The 20,787-nt window shown below is 38.8% G+C and overlaps 1 protein-coding gene across 1 annotated transcript; it reads right to left on the bottom strand.

The window, feature by feature from the left end:
• Window positions 1-925: 925 nt before the first annotated feature.
• LOC107763892 (protein TIC 40, chloroplastic-like) lies at window positions 926-20,255 on the bottom strand. The gene is made up of 14 exons (XM_075254493.1): window positions 19,884-20,255; window positions 16,783-16,894; window positions 16,562-16,619; window positions 16,441-16,458; window positions 15,389-15,674; window positions 13,986-14,080; window positions 13,776-13,905; window positions 12,943-13,021; window positions 9,343-9,383; window positions 8,603-8,648; window positions 7,761-7,855; window positions 1,725-1,828; window positions 1,532-1,579; window positions 926-1,349 (listed from the first exon to the last, which is right to left on the bottom strand). The coding sequence occupies exons 1-14, from the start codon at window positions 20,086-20,088 to the stop codon at window positions 1,290-1,292; spliced, it is 1,377 nt and encodes a 458-aa protein (XP_075110594.1). The 5' UTR covers window positions 20,089-20,255; the 3' UTR covers window positions 926-1,289.
• Window positions 20,256-20,787: the final 532 nt, after the last annotated feature.

The following is a 20,787-nucleotide window of genomic DNA, read 5'->3' as shown; positions in this document are numbered from 1 at the left end:
AACCTTCCTCACCCTATTCCTCATCCCCACCAACCCAACCCCCCAACCCCACTTACTCACCCCCACCCCCAACCCCATCTAAATAAAAATATTGTTAATAGTACTTTCTTTTCATGTTATAGATAAATTTTTTTTTTCATTTCAACAAATGAATATTTTCTTTTCATGGTATAAAAAAGTATTTTTTTTATTTTAACAAAAAAAGGTACTTTCTTTTCATGATGTAGAAAGAATATTTTCTTTCATTTCAACAAAATGAGTATTTTCTTTTCAAGATTTAGAAAAAGTATTTTCATTTATTTCAATAAAATGATTACTTTATTTTCATGTTGTAGAAAAAGTACTTTCTTTTCCAACCAAAAAAAGAGTATTTCTTTTTTATAGTTATGGATCATAAATTTCAACGTTATTTTGCGTAAAAAAAGTAAAACAGCACATTAGTTTCTTTGGATTTATGCGACTTTTAGAAGAATAATTAAATTATTAAAGAAAATAAAGGTTGGGTAATTGGAGGTATATCTATTGATGTAATCATTATACTCCCTCCAGTCCACAATAAGTGACCAATTTACTTTTTTATTTTGGTCCAAAATAAGTGTCCATTTACATAGTCAAGAAAAAATTCAATTTATTTTTCCAAAATCACCCTTATTCCTCACATTTGAGAAGAAAAGTACTACTATAACTATACCGCAACATTTAAGTAAGGGTAATTTAGTCACACTAACTATTTTTATCTAGAATTTAGTATTTCCTTAATGGATGTGCCCAAAACAAATTGGTCACCTTGACCTCTAATTTTTGTCATTCAATCACAAAAAATATTCAAGTCCATTTACACAAGGAAATTTTAGAGCATAAAAACAGGGTTAAAATCAAGCAAAATACGGCAAGAAATGCTTAAGAGGTCCCAGGCAAGAACACATACTTCAAGATACAAGAATAGCATATCTTAATCAAATCATACAGTTGAACAAGCTTATAAGTGACTCTAAAATCATGAAAAAGCTGGCAAATTTACAGCTGAATTTGGTTTCTAAAGACTACTGGTAAACAAAGGCATGTTAACACCCACAAAATTTTAGAAGGGCGATGAGTTTATAAATTCTTAAGAAGGAGGCGACAGTTTCATGCGCATCCGTTGCAAAATGACCATTTCGCTTGCACACAACCAACCGAGTGTGCAGTACATCTTAGAGCCCAACAGTTCTGGCTGATACCTCACTCAAACAGAACAAAAATGACAAGGAGCGGTCACATAAACAGCTTCTTAAGCAGGAAGGAGCGAATCAAGGTGAACCCGACACCCCAGGGAATAGTTCAGATATTTTGTTGAAGACATCCATCACCTATGACCATATGTGCAAATATATGCATTAGGTATTTATCAATGTTTATATGAGTGTATTAACATACATGGAACGTAATATGCATTAGGTATTTCATGTGATGACAGCTCTCATGTAGTGAAGCAAAATTTCAGACAGTCTTAACAAATGCAGACTTCATACGATGAAACTATGTTCTTTACCTCCTTGTCGTTTTGATATTTTGCGATACTCAGTGGATTCTGAGAGCACTGCAATAATCATAAAAGTCAGAGTGCATCAACACTTCAGGCCATAAAAGTGCATCTCTTTGAAACTTCAATAAAGTCAAGATTAGATATTTATAAAATTAAGAGAAAAAAAAAGTTAAGACAGATAGGAGCAAAAAGTGCATACATCCATGATGGCTGCTTGAACTCTTGGATTTTGGAAAGCCATAGCAACATCAGGATTAGCCATAATTTTCGAAATGACTTCCTCGGGAGTAAGCCCTATTTGATCTGCAATTCATAAAAATAGATAAATATATGCAATAGAAAAGTGCAAATCAGATCATTTGTTAGTTTGGCTATAGCAACTGCATGTAGAATTAGAGGTCTTCCTGACATGTTATAACACAAAACTCTCTCTCTCCTCCTTTGATAACATTTACTAATATTTCCCTTCCATTCATCTATAAGAAAAGGCATTCTAAGAATCCATATCTGGACAGAATCAAAAGGCACAAAGTAACTACTAGAGCAGGGTACCAAGTCAAATTAGTAAATGAGAAGGAAAACGAGAAATTCATCCATCCCTGTTTTATCAAGCTGCATATTAAAAACAAATGGCGATGTCTCTTCAATATAAGCTCCACACGGGAGGAATAATCGCATAGCATACTTGTGTGTGTGGGGGGGGTGGGGGGGGGGGGGCTTGAGGGCAAATGCCACAGATTAGATCCGGAAGATGAACTGGCTGTGAATTCAACTTGTGAAGCATCAAAAATATTGTATTTTCACAGAAAAAAGGAGTTTCAGACGGTTTAAGGCCGCTAGCTCGTCCAAGACGGAGAGAGACGGATTTAAAAGAATAAAGAGAAATACCAGGATTCAAGAGTAACAATAGTTTTCTTTATAAGATGAGGTTGCTGGACTTGCCCGTGGTAAGCACTCTGCATATTCAACAAAATTGGAGGCTCTTTCAACTGGGATACTCCTCGAGAGATCTCACATACAATATCACTACAAGGCCTCTAAATCACCCGCTTCAACACATTAAATCAGACGTAAAAAAGATGGTTCGAGACTAGCCCTAATGGAGTTCTAACCAGTTATTTCTGCACCACGTGTCATTAAGTATGCTCAATCACTTTCCATTTATGCCTATAGCTTGTCCCCAGAAAACCACTCATAACATTAATGTCGTGTCCATTGAATATCTCAAAAAAGCTTCTCCTCTGACTGCAACTTGTCAGTTGTCACTATAAACTTGTAAAGCAATAGCAGAAAAGGAGTAAATTCAAATTTATGTTTGAGGTGGCTAGGAAATATTATTTCCTCTTTTACATTAGAATAGCAACTTCATCAGAAGACTCTCATTATAAAAATTTCTTGTATTAAGACCCCATATTTAAAATGGCGATATTAAACCTAAACTCAATATTTACGCTAACATTGTCATGGGCTGCTTTCCAGACATGCCCCATGACCCCTTGGCCGCGCCCCATGGCGGCCTAGCAAGCCTCACAATGCCTAGCGCCATGGTCGGCCCCGTGGTCTTGGCTGCGCCAAGTGACAAGCGCGCATGTGCCTCTGTCGCCCCACCGATGCCTCTCGCCAGCGCCCAAGGGCTGGCCAATGACAACAGCGCCGCGCGCCCTGACAATGCCGCGCGCGCAGATCCTGATGCCTCGCCAGCGCCCAGCTGCAGGCCCATTCCAGCAGCGCCTCGCGCACAGACCCTGATGCCAAGCACCAGTGCCCAGCCTCAGGCCAACACATCAAGTGTCGCGCGCGCCCACAGCAACGCGCGCGCAGACCCGCAAGACAAAGATGCTGCCATCGGACTTAGTTTTTCCTTGTAATAATCTAAGTCCTTTTCATTGTAATCATAGACTAGTTTTCATCATTTTCATTTCAGTGTGCTTCTACAGCTTTATTAGGACTAGTCTTGTAATGTTGGTTTATTTTTTTAAGCATTATTAAGGGGGACCAAACAATCAAACATTTTCAAGCAAGCATTTTCTGGTGTCTCTCCCCCTCGACACCGCATCATTGTAATCAGCATTTTCATTCATCAATAAAATCATCATCATCATTCAAAACCCAATTCTCTCTCAAGCTTCCGCAATTGCCCACGACATTGGTTTTCCCGCACGGCACTGACAATCTAGTCTAGCGTGCGGCGAGGACCTCATTGGCGGACAACAACCGCACTGACATCGGTTGCTTAGCCTTACGTTGCCCTTCCAAAGATCATCAGGAAGGCGTTGCGTAACAGTTGGTATCAGAGCCTAGGCTCGACATCGGACGAGGGAAAACATTTGCCATCATCACCATTTCTGACCATGGTGAATCATGGGGAGCGTCTAGCATCCCTAGAAGAGACGGTTGACCGATTACGACCCATCGTAGAAACGGTGCCTGATCAAAGCAACAACCTAGTGCAAAGGTTGGACGACCTGGACCGCCGAATGCGGCAGGCGGAAAATGACATTGCAAACATCAGTCGTGACTCCGACGAGGACCGACAAACGGCAGCCATTGAAACTGCCAACATCCATGGCAAATTTGAGGACCTCCAACAGGAGCGTGCCGACGATTTGGCCCATCAGCAACATGAGGCAGACAGACTAACTGCCATGCAGCAAACCATAAACGACTTGACTGACAAGCTCAACGTTGTCAATGCTGCCTTACAGAGCCTACTTCGAGAAGGCGACCATCACATCAGGGGTGCAGCAAACCTCGCCCCCATTCCACAAAAGCTTAAGATACCGGAGCCAAAGCCATACGACGGATCCCGGGATGCTAAAGAAGTGGAAAACTTCATCTTCGACATCGAACAATACTTCGATGCCGTGGGCCATTTGGAGGAATCCAAAAAGGTAGCGACTGCTGCCATGTATCTTCAGGGCGATGCCAAACTTTGGTGGCGGGTCAAACACGAAGCCATCAAGGCCGGTGAAGATACTCTTCAGACATGGGACGAATTGAAGGTAGCCATACGCCTGCAGTTCTTTCCCGAAAATGTGGAATACAACGCAAGGAGAAAGCTACGGGACCTCCGCCACACCAGATCAGTGAGGGAGTACGTGCGCGAATTCTCCGCACTCATGTTAAACATACGCGACATGGGGGACAAAGACAAACTCTTCGCATTCATAGAAGGTTTGAAACCTCATGCCCGTATGGAACTACAGCGACAACGGGTAGACACCCTGCCCAAGGCCATTCAAGCTGCAGAATGCCTTGGCGACTATCATTTGGGAACTCAGAATGACAGGCCCCAGCCGTCTGTCCGAGGGGGATCCAACGGGCACCATCCCAGCAATGGTGGCCCAAGCAAAAGTGGGGGAGATCGGAGTGCATCCAAAACTAAGACTCCTCCCTCCAACAGCAACAGTGCTGCATCCATCAACAACAATCAGGGGAGAAAGCCTCCCTCAGAATGTCGTCATTGCGGCGGGGCACATTGGAACAATGAATGCCCAAACATCAAGGTCAATGCTCATCAGACTGTCGAGGATGAGACAGATGCATCAGACACATCTGAAGACAACCAGGTAGGCGCCTTCAATGCAATTGTTGGCTCTATCCCTCATGCCTTAGCGGGGACCAGTGCATGTCCTCCTAAGAAAACATCAGTCCCGATCACCAGGAAAGGGAAAGAAAAGATGGACGAAGGACCTCCTAAGCAAGCGAGGACCCTAATGTTCGTCGAATTGAAAGTGAACGGCAAGCCCCTTCACGCATTGATAGACACGGGTGCCACCCATAACTACTTGTCATCAACGCAAGTAGAGCGCCTAGGTCTTGTGGTACAAAAGAGCAAAGGCCGCGTCAAGGCTATCAACTCACCACCTCAGACATTGGGTGGAACAGCTACAAATGTCCCAGTGAAACTTGGCCCATACAAAGGAAGCATCGACCTGCGCATCGCAATCATAGATGACTTCGACATCATAGTGGGTTTAGAGTTCATGAGGCAAACCAACACCATTCCAGTACCATTTGCCAACATGCTCCTGATGATGGGAGAAAACGGGGCCAAGCCCTGCACCATACCATGCTTTCCCATAAAGATGGCCGCTGAAAACATCTCGGCCATGAAGTTGGAGAAGGTAGTCAACAGACATGAACCTCAGGTTCAGGCTACCCTTCGCAGCAACAATCAGTCATCATGTCATCGGCCTCAAAAGACTGGTGACGCTCATCATCGTGTGAAGACTTGTCAGCCATGCCACAAGGACAAGTCGGATCACTCATCACAGCCGGGACCCTCGCAGCCATCACATGTCCCTCATAGACCATGGGAAAGTGTTTCCCTCAGATTCATCACAGGATTGCCCCAAGTCGGCAATCTTGCATCCATCATGGTTGTCATAGATCAGTTCTCAGACTATGCAACTTTCATAGCAGCCCCGCAAAACATCTCAGCAGAAGATACAGCTCGACTCTTCTTCTCGCACATTGTCAAACATTGGGGCCTGCCCAAAAACATTGTTAGTAGGCGCGACTCACGCTTCACTAGCAACTTCTGGACCCATCTCTTCAGGTGCTTTGGGTCAACATTGAGTCACAACACAGACATCCATCCACCATCGGATGGCCAGACAGACCGGTTCGATGATATGCTGGAGGAATATCTCCGCAACTTTGCAACCGGATCCCAGAAGCATTGGGTGAAGCTCCTGGATGCTGCTCAACTGTGTTTCAATTCTCAAAAGAGCCATCATACAAACAAGAGCCCTTTTGAAATTGTTACCGGACAGCAACCGCTTCTCCCGCAGACGGTGAATGCCTCAACCATGCCGAAATCTCCTCGAGCTGCCAACTTCTCGAGCGAATGGGAGCGCAACATGGAGATAGTGCGGAGCTATCTCACCAGGGCCCAAGAGCGGGCAAAAAGGTTCACCGAACAACAGCGTTGCTTTTCCCAACATCAACCAGGGGACAAAGTAATGCTACGCATCCCAAAGCAGTACTTGTTTGCAGAAAGGACCCATGACCCTCGCCTGCAACAAAAATACATCGGGCCCCTGTCCATTGAAAAACGCATTGGGGAGTCCACATACCAGGTCAAAACTCCATCCTGGTGGAAGATCCATCCAGTCTTCCATGTCAGCCGCATGAAATCATTGCTTCGCTACAACAGCAAGCTCACAGAACAGAGGGGCGCAGACCTCCCATCCAACAACCATCAGAAACATCATCATCATCATCATCATAAGGCTCCGAGGACGGCGCCAACTCAGGTGGGGGAGAATGTCATGGGCTGCTTTCCAGACACGCCCCATGACCCCTTGGCCGCGCCCCATGGCGGCCTAGCAAGCCTCACAATGCCTAGCGCCATGGTCGGCCCCGTGGTCTTGGCTGCGCCAAGTGACAAGCGCGCATGTGCCTCTGTCGCCCCACCGATGCCTCTCGCCAGCGCCCAAGGGCTGGCCAATGACAACAGCGTCGCGCGCCCTGACAATGCCGCGCGCGCAGATCCTGATGCCTCGCCAGCGCCCAGCTGCAGGCCCATTCCAGCAGCGCCTCGCGCACAGACCCTGATGCCAAGCACCAGTGCCCAGCCTCAGGCCAACACATCAAGTGTCGCGCGCGCCCACAGCAACGCGCGCGCAGACCCGCAAGACAAAGATGCTGCCATCGGACTTAGTTTTTCCTTGTAATAATCTAAGTCCTTTTCATTGTAATCATAGACTAGTTTTCATCATTTTCATTTCAGTGTGCTTCTACAGCTTTATTAGGACTAGTCTTGTAATGTTGGTTTATTTTTTTAAGCATTATTAAGGGGGACCAAACAATCAAACATTTCAATCAGCATTTTCTGGTGTCTCTCCCCTCGACACCGCATCATTGTAATCAGCATTTTCATTCATCAATAAAATCATCATCATCATTCAAAACCCAATTCTCTCTCAAGCTTCCGCAATTGCCCACGACATTGGTTTTCCCGCACGGCACTGACAATCTAGTCTAGCGTGCGGCGAGGACCTCATTGGCGGACAGCAACCGCACTGACATCGGTTGCTTAGCCTTACGTTGCCCTTCCAAAGATCATCAGGAAGGCGTTGCGTAACATAATACATGCAAAACTTATATCGATGCTCAGAGGAATCCAGCTTTTGTCTAGATCCTCTAGTCCCACCCCAGGATCAGAGAGCTATGGATAGTAATGTTGCAAGTAGACCACGAAAAGAAGAACATAACTACTCAAACTTACCAAACTGTTGCTTAATTTCAGGGCTGCTAAGATCAAAATTCTTCAAGGAATCCACCATGCGGTTGTCCCATTCTGGGTTTCCACCCATGTTATTCCTGGGAGGGGCAAATGATGAAAACCCTGATAAGCTTTTCATAGACAGTAAAAAGAAAGGTTTTTAACACTAGAAATCCCTATCAACCATAAATCAACAGATTATTCAACATTTATGTTCTCTTCCTCCTTTGTTTTCAAAATTGAGCAAAGACCAACACATGCATGAAGGCAAGCAGATTGACAAAGACTAGGTAGTCCCATGAATATTTGAATCCAGACAGATAATTAATCAGTTGATATATGCCATTCCTTTTTATAATAGAAATGCAATTAGATGGATCAAGAATCAACAAGATGAAAACCACCAGTTAGGGTCCAATATATACCAGTAACATACATATATTGGAATGGAAAATATTCTCATACAAGCTGGAGAATTTTAACCATATGAGGGCAGAAGTAAAAGACAAGTCTTTTTTTTGGGGGGGTAAGTGGAAAAATAAATCAAGTCTAGTTAGCACAAGTTCAACAAAAGCCTCGTTGCTGCAGTAAATAACAAGCAGTTCAAATACATCAGATCGAGCAGAGCTACACCAGAATATGTTTTCCTATACTTAAACCAAAGTTATAGAATGGCATTAGATTATATTTGAACTGTCTTTGTGATATGCTCATGGTAAAGCTCACCGTGATTAGAATATATTGCCAGACAGAGATTTTAGAAAAATAAATGACAATACAAGTACTGAATTTCAGCATGGAATATAGGGAAATATGCACTTGAAAGACAATTGAACCAGACTTACAGCATGTCCTGCAACTGTTGACGGTATTGTGGATTTTGTAGCATCCCTGTCAGAAAAATACATGTAACACCCTCTTAGTTTTATCCGATAGAGATAGTAGATAAAGAAGTTTGAAAAATTATACAAATGCGGACTGTTATTTGCCTCGACCTTATTAATGTATTCCTTTTTCTTATTTAATCTTAAGGTAGATTTCTCTCACTACCAATGCTAGAAAGTTTTTGGTTTTTATAGGAAGTTATTAGATTGAAACTAACAAGGTTATAACAATGATGAATATCATTTTTACCCACTAACCTTTTTGTTGGAAAGGCACTAAACAGCCCTTCCCCTTTGCACCTTTATACGCAATAGAAGAAAACTAGATAGTTGTATACAGAATTAGCAAAGCATGACCTTTGTTCTAAAGGACTGGAGAGTTAATCTTTTTAGTTTCAAGTCTCACTATAAACCAGAAAGACAAGTGTCCCCCTGGTAAGATGAGGACACAGCCAAAAAAAAAGGCTAAATGGCATTTAACTCTTGTTCTTCAATGATGCTACAACTTAGCAACTCACACAGAAACAGTTTGACAAAAGAATAATTGAATTTTGCTCTAAAACCTCAACCATGAGTTGAAGAATCAAATTTGATACAAAAGCAAATCCTTCTAGAGATTCATTAATGGTTAAAATTAAGGGTAGTAGCTCTGGGAAAGCAGATTTCATATGCATAGAAAAGAGCATCAGATGACAGCTTACATTTAAATGTTGTAGGATTCCTCATCTCCTCCGGTAGATAGCTGCACAAGTTTCAAATGAAACGTTAGTTCTCGTCAAAAATCAAAATAAAGCACAAGTAGTTTATACATACAAAACATATGTCACATAAGATGAAAGGTCTGGTTATGGTCACAAGAAAAGCACAATAGAATTAACAGAGAAGAGAAATGTCACTTTAGATGAAACACTGCATTTGACAACCTTGTATACAATCTAGTACTTTAATATGCATTAGCCAATTTATTCGGGGTTTCCTTAATTACACTTTTCCGGTCAATCCTCCCAATCCACATCATTAAACACTTGTTGCCAACAACCATCTCAGGTAAGGTTTAATATTTTAAGTCTTATTCTGTAGACCATCTAAATATCTATTCAACACCATCTTCTAAGCGTCTCAATTCTCATGTTAGTTCACTTCCTTCCATCATTACCAAAGTAGTCTACATCACACTATAATAGCCTATCGTATTTTCCTACCCTGTTAACTGAACAAAATACTGATGAAAGGATATTTTCCCTGATATGCCTTAGAGAGATTTAAAACTTAATTTCAAACATAAGAACTTTGACTTCACTAGAAGTTCATTACTTCTTGACTGATAACGCAATACATAGTAGCATTGTGCAAGTTGCAACTGAAACTAGAGTTTCGACCAATAAGGTACTATAATTAATTTGCAGTTAACAATAGCTTTACTTGATGCAAATTACAATTCATCGACAAGGCCCATCCAGACAGCACATAGTAGTACAGAATAGCGAAAGAATTAAGTTGGTAAAACTTTAAAATCCAAGAATATTCAGCTCATTCTTAAGAAAAATTTACTTTCTCATTTGTATTCTTTCAGCTTTATCTTTGCTAGAGCTCCAGTTGACAGCACTACAGTATGAAATCAACGGGGATCAGCACAAGTCCCAGGTGAATGAGCCTTTGGAATGCTGGGTACAGATGTCACAGCCCAAGCCCATGTCACTTATTTTCTGCTTTGGCCTAATAGACATCAGGAATTTGTCCCTTGGGCTACACTACATTGAACCCAAAAGCGTGCATACTATGTGAATTTATGTTATGTGCTACATACTTTTTCCTCCTTTCCGATGAGGAATTTGCCTAAGATGTCAAATGTGTCCTTTCTCCATAAGCTTGTCAACCTAGAAGCCTACTAGACTACTATTCTTTTTCCTTGACTCGCCCCCTCCTCACTAAGGATTTTCCCCATCATACTATGACAGTTTAACTCTTATATCATATTTGTCACAGCCCAAGCCAGTGTTATTAGTAGCGCTCGCTACAGCGCTAAAAGCGTGTAGCGATGTGATGCGAGGCAGTGTCACCATTCCTGGTCTGTTGCGTTGCGATGAAGAAAAGTGAGCGCCTCTGCCTTTGTAGCGAGAGGCGCTGTGATGCGAGAAGCGATTCGAGGCGTCGCTATTTGAATATAACGCAAGAAAAGGCATCTGTTTATTACTAAAAGTCTAAAACAACAAATTAGGGCTTGGGTTAAAACACTTCTCACGATACGAGCAACAACCTTCTCCAGTTCTCCTTCGACAAAATTAGGGCTTGGGTTCACATCTTTTTCTATCGTCAGCCATCAGCCATCAGCGACCCCTTCTTCACCAGGTATGTTTCTTTCTAGGGGTGCTCATGAATATTCAAAAACCGACTAAATCGACCGAACCGTATCGTACTGAACCGATTTTTAGGCTACGGTTTTATTATAAATCTATAACCGAGCCGATAATTAGGGTAGGTTTTTTATTTTATGAAAATAAACCGAAAAAATACCGAAGTGTACTGAATAAATTTACAATGTAAAAAAATAAATATTAAGTTTAAAAATAATAAAGCATTAAATTTTTTCTGGGGCCTTGGAATTATGAAATAGTTACAAGCCAACATGTAATTAAACTTAAAATCCTAATTCCTAAACCTATTATGCTACTCCTATTGAAACTAAGTTATTTCCAGCATATTCACTAGCAAAACACAAGGTATTGTAGCGATTATGAGTACCAAACTACAATGTATTGAATATGTTTCCTTTCGTATGAATTAGATTTATCTTTTTGAATATTTAATCTTCTATAGACTTTATTCTTGAGACCCAGCTTGGTTAATATCTTTCCACTCGTATGATTTATATTTTTTTGTATTTGCTTAGTTTCTTTTACGCTGATGTAGAATAGTTGATGGATCTATACTCTAGCCATATTTTATATTTTTTTAATCTATCACCTTTTAAACTGTAAAAATGTCTAGAGAGTTTTGCTAAGTTATATAAAAGTATGTATGTTATTGCATTCTACTTCTACTAATGATTTTTACATGATATTTAAAAAAAATTACCGAATATTTACCGAACCGTACCGATACCGAAGAGAAACCGACATGATCGGGACGGTTTCGAAAAGTCTAATGTTGGTTATACATAATAGAATAACCGAAAAATTGGTATGGTACAAATTTTATAATATAACCGGCCGAACCGAACCATTGACACCCCTATTTCTTTCTTTTCTTTTCTTCTTCTTCTACTTTCTTCTTCTTCTGGTCGACCCCCATTGTTGGTCTTCTTTTTTCTTTTTCTTCTTCTTTCTTTAGTGATTGCTGTTTTTCTTCTTCTTTCAGCTCTGTTTTTCTTCTCTTTCAGCCCAGCTCTGTTTTTCTTTGTTCCATCATCTCTTTCAGCTCTGTTTTTTCAGAGCAGAGGATGTATTTTTTTTGTTGCTCTGTTTTTCAAAATCGAGCAGAGGCAGTAGCTTTATTTTATTTGTTGCTCTGCTTTTTCAATTATAGATTTATAGTCTTATAGAGTAGAATTAATTGAATATTGACTTTAATTTATGAATCTACTTTGAATCTATGACTATCTATTGAGTCTTTAGTTTTTGAATGATATATTTATTAATATATTATTGTTATTGAGTTTTTAGTTAGATGTATATAATATTTTATGTTTTTGTATAAATTGTCGCTTCACATCAAAAAGGCGAGCGCTTCGCTGCACGCCTCTCGCCTCAGTGAAGCGGGCCCTCGTCGCTATTTGTCGCCGCACGCTATCGAAAACACTACCCAAGCCCATGGGACGTATTGTCCACTTTGACGGTTTGACCCAACAGAGCTCATGGATTTGTCCTTAGGACTTGCCACATCGAGCCCAAAAGAGTGCATATGATTTGAATTTGTGATATTTGTCATATAGCCCTTGACTTTTCCACCCTCTTTTTTCAATGTGGGATTTTCTTAAGATGTCATATGCTCTCCTTTGGAAACTTGCCAACCTAGAATCCTGCTAGTCCTTCTCCTTGACCCGCCCTCCATTATGAGGATCACACCAGACATTATTTTTGCCGAGAAGGATAGACTGAACAAGGATATCTTATCTAAGGTTTCACAACAAAAAATTTTATGTTAAAATTTCAATAGCATGACGTAGGACGAAAAGGAATTCAAATATTCTAATGAGTCAAGGAAGATATCATTCAAAATGCTAAGTAATGTAGATATTGCAAATATTCAAGTTAATCAAACAAAACTAATAGAACATAACAGAAAGGTACATGCTATCTTACGGGTAAACCATTTTCTGCACTGTTGGATCTTCCATCATTTTCTCCAGAGCTTCCACTGACATTAGCGGGTTTGATTTTTCTGTTCAAGAAAGAATATCATGCAAAGGTTTCCACTGGCCGAGAAGCAGAGAGCATGAAGGGAAATTTTACTTGTTTTCCCATAAACAAAAAGCGTGAAGGGAAATTAGGCCAAAAGAAACATTTTCTTAATAATAAACAGACATCATCAAATAAGCAGTGGAGCATGTACCATTCGAAACCTCTAATCTCAAAACAAAATAATGCACCCACAATTTTCATCCATCCAAAAATCCATAATTAAACAAAGATATAATGTAAGAAATAGGTCATTTTCCATGGAACATCCCCGTTAAAGCTGTTTCCATTAATTACGATAGTTCTACATAGGTTTCTAGAGGAGGCAATATTCGGGTCATTACAAAGACTAGAGTTTCTGACTGGCTGTTCATGTTTTTTGTCTGCATCTGATCGATACAGTATCTCATACAACATGGATCCATTGACTGACAAGTGTTTAACCACTTCAAAATTCTAATTGTACATAGATATGACTGTGCCTTTTATCGGATTAGGATAGACATTGAAAACACAAATCGTGATCTCATAAAGTATTGTACCCTGTAGATTTTCAAAAATACCTCTATGTATCCAGGTAGTGCTACAAACATACTGTGACTGCATAAGAAACTGGCCAATCTCGACATTCTTTTCAAAAACAAAAAAGACAACTGAATGTACTTTTGACCTGATACATGAATGATATTAGCAGTACGACAGCCATGCCTTAAGGGCAGGACCAGCAGATGATTTACCAGTTGATGAGGTACTGTCAGATGTATTAGAACCAAACCCGGTACTGTTAGATGTATTAGCACCAAACCCGGTACTGTCAGATGTACTTGCACCAAATCCCGACTTTGAAGCAGCTCCATTTTGAGTTACCTTATAGGCATTAAAAAAAACTATTGAAGTACGATTGTTATATGACATCATATTCTCAGATAATAGCTCCATCCACTCACCTGATCCACAGTTACTGAAGCTGTCTCAGTTGATTCTTTATAATCTTCGAAAGCACCTTTTTGGAATGTTTCATCGGGAGAAATGTCAACAAAAGCTGCAGAGAGGTTCCAAGATTTAATATCATAACCAGAAAACCTAAATATCTTTGTAAGAGTAATACGAAATGCATCACTATCCCAAAAGTGGTTCTAACTTGGGAAAAATAAGAGCAAGGATTAGCATTTTTATAATTATGGTTGGAATAAAAGTAAACACCCCTAACATCATTAAATTCCTCTTTTGGACCATTTCTCAATTTGCGTGTGCCATCCTTGTGCGGGTGGGGCCATGATAATCTTCCCTATATTTGTTCTAAATTTATCGGATGTCCCCACTACAACTGAACTCATGTATCCATTTCTACTGTTCCACAATGGATGTTAGCATTTAAGGAAAGATGTCAGGAAAAGGATACAGTTGCAAAACATGCTTTGTGGAAATACTTCTCTTCTTTTTTTTTTCTTTTTAGAAGGAGGTGGTTAATCTGGTATACCAGTGGAGCCTAAAATTTTGGTTCTGGTCAGGGACTTTTGAGGAATGCAAGCCAGAAATATTTTGATTATTGACTCATTTATCAAAAAGAAAAAAAAAACATTTCATGATTGAGTTTGAGGCACACATAAAAGAATTTGTTCAACCGATTTAACTTAAGCTCGAAGAAATGGAAAAGGGACTTTTTTCCTAGCTCATTCCTTTTACTTTAAAGCCGGCTTTCCCCAATCTAACATTCCCCTGCTTGCCACTTGTCGGCAATGGATTCTATTAATTTCACGAGGGGTTAGGTTTCTACAGGAGGTGATAAGGGCTATGTAGCGTCAACATGGCTAGGGCTTAGGGTTTGTACACTTGTAGAGTGCCAGCAAAGCTGGAAACAACAGGGTGATGCGGAATAATTCCCATTTAAAATATCAGAAGTTCATGTAATGATCACATCATCGTACTCCAGATTCCCCAGCTGTAGATGGTTGAGGGGTAGGTGTTTGTTGTTGACAACTCCAAAACAGAAAAGGAAATTGAAATTTTTTCTGGATGGAATCAGTCTATATATAATTTAGAATTATCATTTAAGAGTATCCATTAACCATTGATGTTTTTAATATCATTGGCTAATTGCTGCTTAATTTTTAAAATTAAGTGGATAACTTGCTAATTTAAGATAGTAGTGATCTCACTGATTTTACTCTAATATCTTTCAGGTTGACAAATCTAAGTTAAGGTTGATCAAAGCTTTTGGAACTTACAAGGCTTTATAAGGGCAAGTGTCAAAAGAGGCATTCGATGAACCTGTCTTCTAGCTAGTGCTCTTTTTTCTATATAAAAAAAGAGAAAAGCAAACACTAAATGTAACTATCAATTATATTACCATTTTTCTTTGGCACCCTTTCAGCTTCTGTATCATTCTTCTTGACATTTACAGCTGGAGGTTCCTCCACCTTGGTTGCGGACACATCAACAGTAACCGGCTGAGATGCAAATGATGCTGATGATGCAGGTGGTGGAGTTGATGAACTAGCTGCACCTGACATTGGAGGTGGTGGTGGGAACGGAAAAGGTGACCCAGGTGAAAAAGCAGTGTTACTAAATGGACTATTCTGGTTATTATTCATTTGCCCCATCATTGTTTTGAACGCTTGCTGCATTGCGTACTTCTGGAAGAATATGCAGGAGTAGTTAGACATATATGAAAGATCTGGTTTTATTGAATTTCTATAGCTAAACCAAACTACAACATATGACATTTGAAGAATCTGAAACTAGTTTAAACACTATTTTCCGCCATAAATAATAAAAGAAGCAACCACCGGATTTATGTTTACCTGAGCAAGTAATATAATATACAATCCGGTTTTGACTCAACAACAACATACCCAGTGGGAGCACGATTTGACTCATTAGCAGGAATAATTTAGTTTGTTTAAAATGAGGAAAAGGCCATGCTACTTATCTTAAAGCTCACAGATACAAGAAAGAAAATCAACTAAATGAAACAGCAAGTGTTAGGACTCTCAAACAAAAAGACAAGTATAGTGAAGTAGCTAAAAAAATAATTAAGGATATCACTGGCCTTCCAAAACCAGATCTGAATTTACTTGCAAGAGACGGAGCATGATTTAAATTACTTGCAAAGCATGAAACTGACATGTAAATTGCAGGCACCATCAACTTACGCATAGTTCCCATTCTTTTCTTGTTTATGCTTTTTGGCCCTTTCTTCTTAACATGTGGTCAATTCTATAACACATTACTGCTCAGAAGGTATGTCCCATCATATCCATGTTATATTATGGATAAGCTACGTGTATATTTGCATCTAAAGGCTAAACTCTCTAGCTGTCACTCTGATAGTAGGGCCATAAGAAACAACAGAATGAGACAAGCACCAATCCATGCAAAATTTAAATAAAAAGTACTTGCCTTAAGGTATGAAGCCAGCTGCAATATATTTCAAAAAAAATCCAGTAGAGAGTTAGTAAAACAAATTAAAATGAAACAACAAGAGTGCAACAAATAAAATCAAGAGAATTATCCTTCCCACCCATGAGAAAAGTGCTGAGAGCCCAACACCAACTCCAATCCAAAAAAGAGGAGACCCTCTGTAGACACAATAAAATAACAAAGAATAAGTAACAAATCAAGAGATGTTAATTATCAGTGCAGATGCAAACAGTATAAGAGGAACGTGTAAAGCAAGAAACTGATAGGCAAAATTGTAGACAAAATAAAACACATCAAATAGGGAATAATACAAATTATTACACTTGAGACGATGGTGATGGAGCTGAAAATTGTGGATTTACACCAACTGAAGAGGTCTGCTGGCCACCTGAAGTTGTGCTAGCAAAACAATCCCTCCCTTTTTTTTCTAGCACTGCATAGAATCAGTACAAAGAGAGGTTAAGCAGCAGCAGAATTAATAGCAAGAAGATAACAATGGATAAAAAAGTCCCAACAACAGTAAGAAACTTGGGACAAGAGAAGTGACTGTCACTTCCCGGTGACAGCCATTGAATTATTCTTCAAGATATAGCAGTTCTACGCATAGTATGTCTTTTTCCAACAACAAGGTCTTTTTAATTTGGTCGTCTAGCCAGATATAAAGCATATCAAAGTTGTAGCAGCAACAACTACTGAGAAATTTCACATTACCCATAGAAGCATGACGCTGATGAGCTTAAGCCCAAAAACCATCTTATAATATATTAATAGAACAAATTTCTTATTGAAAATTTTGATATGGATCAGTAACTTTTTTTATGACAGAAAAGGATTTTACATATTGGAATCATTCTTTCAACAAATAAAACTCACCCAAATTTCAAAATACATGTTTCTGAATGGTCCAGACCCCACTAATGGGATTCTACTGGGTTGTTGTTGTATGTTTCTGAATGGCACATTAGCTTGTTTGAGATTTATAATTTGATCTCTTAAATAAAGTTACTAGACAAATAAGATGCTCTACTTGTGATACTTTAGAGGATACTTTTATCTTTAAACCTTTTCTCCTTTTCCTTTTTTTAGCACTGGATAGACTATTGGAGCACTCTGTTCTTGAGTGCCTCTCAAAATTCAAGACCTAAAGGCACGATTTCATACGGTATATTATACCAGCAGCACAATTTAAGCCCTAGGATTTTAATGATGACAACAATCTTTATCTGGAAAAGGATGTCTGTCACTAATGAAGTTAAGTTTTGAATGCAAGCACAAAAATATGCAAGTTAGATCCGGTGCAAATCAGTCAAGGAAAATCTACAGCAGACTGAAAAGCAAGTTGTATAGAAGAAAACTAAGCTATGATTGATGGAAGAAAATGATTTTCTAGAAGGCAACCAAATTATTCCTCTAATGGAAAGCAAGATTCAGCAGTCATTTTCAAGGATTAAAAAGGGTCAGCCGCTGTGTGTCAAGGTTTGAGGATCTTTCCAATAAGGCAACCAAGGATTGAAGGCCTTGACCTAAGGAAATGAAAAAGGGGATATCTTAAAGGATCAATACTGATGTATACATGTTACAAAGCTACCCATAATCTGAAGCTCTGTTTATGAGCACTTGGGAGAAAACCCGTTTTCAGTCAAGGTTGAATCAAGACAAATTAAGTCAGAATACGAAAGCAGGAAGCTGTTCAGGAAGGAAAATTAAGGAACTATTTTCAAATCATTACAAGTATGGTATCAGAACTTCAACAAGCAAGAGTCAAGCTGGAATCACGCCAATCAAAGACGCAGTCCCCAAAGCAAAAAGATCGCAGCATTTATGGAAGCAACAGTCAGATTTTTTAACACGAAGACTGTATGTAGAAGACACAGTAGCAACGCAAACACAAATCTTACACTACAAACTTCTCTCCTGTTTAAAATCAACTTATAACAGTTTCTTATTGTTAACAATTCTAGAATGAATAGGGAAGCTGGCCACTTAGATACCTATATAATCTTTCTGGTCAAATAAATTATAATAGGACATGTGTGATCATTTTGATACATTGATATCAATAACAAGGAGAGGTTGCCATTTGTGAAAGCACCCACTTTAACCTATCAGCAGACTTCTAAAATCAGTAACCTTGCTCTTGATGTCATCCACAGAAGACATCACCAGACTATGAGTACTAAAAACCTTCTTCTTCTTTTTTGATGGGTATGAGTACCAAAAACCTTCTTCTTCTCAATGCCTCTGCTCGTGTAGTATATTTTATCTAACATAGTCAAAAACTGCAACAATGTTTTACTTTTTATCACCTCATTTTATCCAGTTACCTCACGGGCGTAGCAACCTTTCGGAATCATATACAAGACACTGAACTGACTTGTAGTCCATTAACATCTGGACAAAGGGAATTATCATTAAGTTTATCCATCCCTCAGTTCTTTACATCAAATTTCACCGGAGGACACTTGTTTTGCTAATTGATAAAATATTGACCATGTTCTACCCAACCAAATGGCAAAAATATGCAAAACAAAACAGCTCCACCCAAGATACAACCAGCAGCACCTCAGCACTTATAAAAGTAACTCACACATACTTAGAATAATTCCAAAGAGATATCCACTCAGCAGTATGTACAAATTGGCATTCTACCCACCAACTCGCAATTAAATCAAGAAACATTTTTTAGTACTACAATTTTTTTTTAAAAAATATATCTTTAAAGACTACTACACTCAATACTGAAATTTTAGTTCTAAGATTCAGATAAATTCAAAAAAGACTCTCTGTCTTATAAAAAAAAAATAGGGACATGGTACAAACCAGCATAAAGCACTCCCCAACAAGTAAATAAATCAAGTAAACAACTCTTAGAACTATACTTCAAAAGAAGCCATAATTCAGAAATTCTCTTGAAGGACTACTCCTCTCAAGTGATTAATTCCTAGTTTCCTACTATAAGATGTAACCAAGCTTCAGATAAACACTCATATACACAAACATCACTAAAAGATTCAATTTTTACCTGAAACGAAATCAAAATTGTGCAATTCCCAACTATTAAATAAACCAAAAAACCACCTCACAATACAAAAATTTCAAAAAGTTATCTTCAAGACAGCTCTTCCCTTTTGGGTGATGAACTCCTACTATAAAAAGCAATCAATCTTTAGATAAACACCTATACACACAAAAAATCACTAAAAGTTTCAATTTTTAACATGAGTAGAAAACGGAATTGTGCATTTCCCAACCATTAAATAACCCCCAAAAACTCGTAATATGAAAATTTCAAGAAAAATAACTTCAAAAAGCTCCTTTTGGGTAATGAACTTCTACTTTATAATATGGCATTAAGCTTCAAATAAACACAGAATATATAAAGGACATTGACTACTAGAGAAAAAGGAAGAAGTACAAATTACCAATCTTTTTGGTGAGCCTTGGACCCTGAAAACAAGAGATAACTTCACAACAAGTAGTGGGTCTGACAATTCTAGCATTCTTTGAGGGTCTTTTGGGTAGATGAGGAAGACCAAAGAAGGGTTTGCTGGTAATTACTGAATTCCTTGGGTTTGAAGAGACACCCAATACCATTTTTGGTGATGAAACTATTCCTATGTTCTCCATCACCTGAAATAATTCTCAATAAAAATTTGCTGCTACTTCAGCTTACTACTATAGAACAAAAGGGTCTCTCCTTTTTGGCTTATATTTTTCGAAGAAGAGAGAGAGAGAGAGAGAGAGAGAGAGAGAGAGAGAGAGTGGAGTGTGACATCGGCAGGCAGGAGAAGAGAGTTTAGAATTGAAACTGGGGCGGGTTATATGGATAGGTTTTGCAGCTTCTTTCTGCCCCACCCGTGGACGTAAGAGTGTACAAGAATAGTAGTATTAGTAATATTAAAATTAATTATGATAAGATTATTTCTCATGCATTGTATAATTTTTTTTAAAAAAAAATATTTTTGTATAAGATACCCTCCACATTTGTTGGAAAAGATTTTGAAAGGATAGTTGTGTTTTTATATATATTTATCCATGTATTAAAAATTATTGTATTATTAGTGTCATGATTTTCTAAGCATAAAAATAGTAATGAATAGTAGTTTGAAAGATACTATCAAATAAACAATTAATAATATCAAAGTTAATACATATATTATTTTCTCTAATACATCTTACCAAATGACCCCTAAAAGTTACTTTATTCATCTTGATTGATGTGTGAGTAATAATATTTACTAAAAAGGGTCAAATGTGAAGTACCCTCCGTCATATAAATACACAAATAGTAAAATGGATGGTCAGTTTAAACAATCTTTTATACTA

This window comes from Nicotiana tabacum, chromosome 6 (assembly GCF_000715075.1).
Source record: "Nicotiana tabacum cultivar K326 chromosome 6, ASM71507v2, whole genome shotgun sequence".
NCBI lineage: Eukaryota > Viridiplantae > Streptophyta > Magnoliopsida > Solanales > Solanaceae > Nicotiana > Nicotiana tabacum.
Note: the sequence above shows the minus strand (reverse complement) of the source record. Positions and strands in the feature narration are given on the sequence as shown.